This window comes from Oncorhynchus mykiss, chromosome 6, assembly GCF_013265735.2.
Source record: "Oncorhynchus mykiss isolate Arlee chromosome 6, USDA_OmykA_1.1, whole genome shotgun sequence".
NCBI classification, from domain to species: Eukaryota; Metazoa; Chordata; class Actinopteri; order Salmoniformes; family Salmonidae; genus Oncorhynchus; species Oncorhynchus mykiss.
In genome coordinates this window covers 26,484,152-26,488,522 of record NC_048570.1, presented here as the reverse complement: position 1 = coordinate 26,488,522, position 4,371 = coordinate 26,484,152, and the positions used below count along the sequence as shown (strand labels likewise).

At 42.9% G+C, this 4,371-nt stretch overlaps 1 protein-coding gene across 1 annotated transcript in view; it reads right to left on the bottom strand.

The window, feature by feature from the left end:
- Positions 1-2,109, bottom strand: part of adra1aa (adrenoceptor alpha 1Aa) — a 10,942-nt gene extending 8,833 nt beyond the window's left edge. Inside the window, exon 1 of the mRNA XM_021605899.2 lies at positions 864-2,109. Within this exon, the coding sequence (XP_021461574.1) occupies positions 864-1,767 (904 nt within the window). The 5' untranslated portion in view covers positions 1,768-2,109. The remainder of the gene's footprint in view (positions 1-863) is intronic.
- Between the last annotated feature and the right edge of the window lie 2,262 nt (positions 2,110-4,371).

The window sequence follows — 4,371 nt, the reverse complement described above, 5'->3', positions numbered from 1 at the left end:
GAAAATCCTCTCAACAATTTTTACATAAAAGCGTTATGTAAACACGATTCTTTCATAATATGAAACAGTGAGGATGATAATATTGCCTATTCTGAAACTTTCATCAATCAGTGTTATTTTTTTAAATAATACTGACTCTATTCAAAGCTTTGTTAACATCAGAAAACGCTTACGGGCAATTATACTTGTCTTTCAACATTTTGTGTGGTCTGAAATAAAAGCTACTGAAATTACTTTATTTTATTAGTTACACATGAAATACCCCATTATTAGTATGTGTATTCATATATACTCATAAAATAATAGTATGGTTGTTAAATTATATTTCAAAGCAGTCGTGTACGAAAGGTAAAATAACAACAGGATGAGAAGGAGATTGAAGTGTTGCATGTGTACACTTTCTGATGCAACATTTTACTTATTTCAGATCATTTTAATTTGGCATCAATAAAAGGAAATCTTTGCAGATGCAGCCCAATACTGGTTAATGGAAGAATAGCACATAGCTCAATATAATTTTTTACATCATCCACATCGAACAACCTCACATAACATAAACCTATTTATTACACATATAAATAAAGTTGTTCTACTTCTATGGTTGATACCGTATGACATGAGAAAGGTATGCATGATACGGCACCAGAGACTGTTGTGAAAATCTATTTTGGGAATCATCCAACACTCCCCCCCCACCCTCCCTCCCGCCAACAGCCATCTCTGCAATACAATTTAATTACAAAACCTCATAAATTATTTTGCCAAGTATAGATACAAGAGGGGGTGGCATTAACAGCATGACATGGTAGCTGTGGAGCACGGTCGACAAGGTAAGGAGCCTGGGTACAATGGGTAACACTCACCTATGGGCAGAACCAGGAAGAAAGGGAGCCAGCAGAGCACAAAGCAGCCAACCACAATGCCCAGGGTCTTGGCGGCCTTCTTTTCTCTGGAGAACTTCAGGAGACGCAGGGCGAAGTGTGTGCGGCTGTGCAGGGCCTCATCCTCAGACACGGCCATGTTGCCGCGGTGGATCCTCAGCGTGACACTCTCTGAATCTGACTTGTCTGTTTTGTGCCCCTTTCTCAGGCCCCGGCTCTCCTGGCGGGCCACCACATACACCCTACAGTACATAGACAGTATGATGGCCAGCGGGAGGTAAAAGGAGCCCACAGCAGAGAAGATGGCGTAGGCAGGCTCCTCTGTGATCTTACAGATTGACTCGTCTTCTGGCGCCGGCTCTTTCCAGCCAAACAGAGGGCCAATGGAGATGGTGACGGACAGAGCCCACAGGCCAACCAGGGCAAGCAGTGCCCTGCGCTCTGTCACGATGGCTGGGTAGCGCAGCGGGTAGCTGACCCCGATGTAGCGGTCCACTGAGATCACACACAGGCTCATGATGGAGGCTGTGCAGCACAGCACGTCCACCGCTGCCCACACATTGCAGAAGGGCCTTCCGAACACCCAGTACCCTAGGATCTCAAAGGTGGCAGAGAAAGGCAGAACGATGGAGCTCAGCAGGAGGTCTGCCACCGCTAGGTTGACGATGAAGTAGTGTGTGACTGTTCGTAGGTGTCGATGACAGACCACCGACAAGATAACCAGGATGTTCCCAAAAACCCCACATACAATAATTGTCCCAAGTATCAGTCCTAGCACGACAGCCTTAACCACATTGAGCTCTGGGACAAACGCCTGGCTGCAGTTGGAGCAGTTCTGTGTTGGATGCTCTGGGGTCATGTTCATGTTGTCTGCTATAGGAACCATCTGTTCTCTAAATAGTATTGATACACTGTCCTGCCCTGTACTGAACAGTAGACTGACAGATAAACTGCAGACAGTTAAGTTCGCTGAGAGAAGACAAAGACATCAGGGCACTTTCCTGAGAGCCATTCAAATAGTGATCACATTAAGTCTGTCTTGTCAAAGCATCATTTGACTCATGTTGTCTTAATCTAATGGGCAATTACAATTAATCAAAAGTAGAAAGCTATGAGCTTGTTTAAAACACTGATAGAGACAAACATTGTGTATGCAGAGGAACGCTATTTAACAAACAAAAGCTAATCCATTTTGAGATTATCCTTGATGTTAAACCACAAGTTATAATACAGCTGGAGACCTAAAATATATTTGATGGAGTGTGGAGTTGACTCCGACAGTCTGACCTATCATAGTAGTATTTGGTTACTGAGGATCATTATCATAGGCATAGGTTCTGGGGTCCCTCTCTCTGATTTTCCCAATAGCTAGTTCAAAGTGAACAAGTGCAAGTCTGCATCATATAAAAAATGTTGAATAGTGGGAAGAGGAAATTAAGCATATGAAATCTGTAAAAGCATCAATGCGAATAGTTTGGTTTTAGTTTGGTCCAGTCCAACTGGAAGTGAATACTGAACAATGTCCTCCCTGTTAAAGCTTGAGCTCCAGACCAGACCCCTTACCAGGGTAGGAGGTAGGAGGGTTATTACAGGTGAAAAAACAGGCCAGTCCCAGGGCAAGTCTTCTGAATGTTAGGACAGCCTCAGTCTGGACGTGGATGAGTTCAGTAGTCACTGTGTGTCTGTGGCGTGACTCCCCCTGTAACAAAGAGATACAGCCACAGTGATGCTTTGCTCGAGTAAGGAAAAGTGTAAGCTGGTTTGACATCCAATATCCACAAAAGATCTAATGCAAAATCAACTCTCATCAGACAAGTGCATCTTATAAAAAATGTTCAGACAGCCACATTTTGCATTCTGCAGCATGTTTCAATGTCATTAGCTGTTCAAAAAACTGTCTCCTATCCATCGCCATTGTATGGGAGCGAGAGCATGTCTCAAGAATACCCTCTCCTCTGGCTGATCAATGGAGCTGTGGCCTCATTTTGTTGATTGGACATGTTGGTTGAAGAATACAGAGGCAGATCCAGCCATGGACACGAGTGACCAATAAAGTGCAGAGGCGTCATGCCCACAGGGGCACGTGCCCCCTCAGATTTGTCCTGTATGAAAATTATTGTTTTGTTAAACATTGTGGTTTTTGTTTCTTTGTAATACTACTAGCCACCCAGCAATTGTATGAAGTTGGCTTTATCTAGCCCAGATTGAGAACCTATCTCCCAACCTCAATTAGCTACCAAGAAGGTATTACAGGCTATGAATCAAGTTAGAGTTGTCTATCTTAGCTGGCATGCCTGCTGGCAAGGTTGGTAGAAAATCAAGTGATAACTAAATGTACTGAATAAGACTCACATTCCTTTCAATCTTTTACCCAGATTTTATCAGCAATGCAGAGTATATTTTGTTTCTTTAAAAAAAATAAACGCCAGTCAGGAGGATAGAGACAGATCAAGTGGGAGGCTTAGATATGTAAAATGTCAGTACAGAGACAAAGTGGTGTCGCAATTCAACGGCTCAGACAAGACGTATGTGGCAGGGAATCCAGACAATCACAGATTACAAAGGGAAAACCACCCACGTAGGGGACACCAACGTCTTGCCCCCGGACAAGCTAAACATCTTCTTTGCCCGCTTTGAGGATAGCACCGCCCCCAAGGACTGTGGGCTCTCGTTCTCAGTAGCCGACATGAGTAAGACATTTAAGATTGTTAACCCTTGCAAGGCTGCCGGCCGAGACGACATCCCAAGCCGCGTTCTCAGAGCTTGCGCGGACCAGCTGGCTGGTGTGTTTATGGACATATTCAATCTCTCCCTATGCCAGTCTTCTGTCCCCACTTGCTTCAAGATGTCCACCATTGTTTCTGTACCCAAGAAAGCAAAGGTAACTGAACTAAATGACTATCGCCCTGTGGCACTCCCTTCTGTCATCATGAAGTGCTTTGAGAGACCAGTCAAGGATCACTCAACACACGTGCTTCGTTTGTAAATGATGTCTGAGTGTTGGAGTGTGCCCCTGGCTATCCGTAAATTAAAATATAAAAACAATAAAATGTTGCAGTCTACTTTGCTTAATATAAGGAATTTGAAATGATTTATACTTTTACTGTTGATAAGTATATTTTAGCAATTACATTGACTTTTGATACTTAAGTATATTTAAAGCCAAATATTTTTTTACTTTTGCTCAAGTAGTATTATTTACATACACCAAATACATTTAAACTCCATTTTTCACAATTCCTGACATTGAATCAAATTCCCTGTCACGTTCGTTATAATGATTGGACCAAGGCGCAGCATGTGTAGAATTCCAAATGTTTGTAACAGATTTCCTCCTCTTCGTCTGAGGAGGAGTAAGGATCAGACCAAAGCGCAGCGTGGTTAGTGTTCATCTTATTTAATAATAATCCAAACTGAACACTGAATAACAAAAACAACCGAAACAGTTCTGTCCGGTGCAGACACACAAAGACTGAAAATAAACACCCAC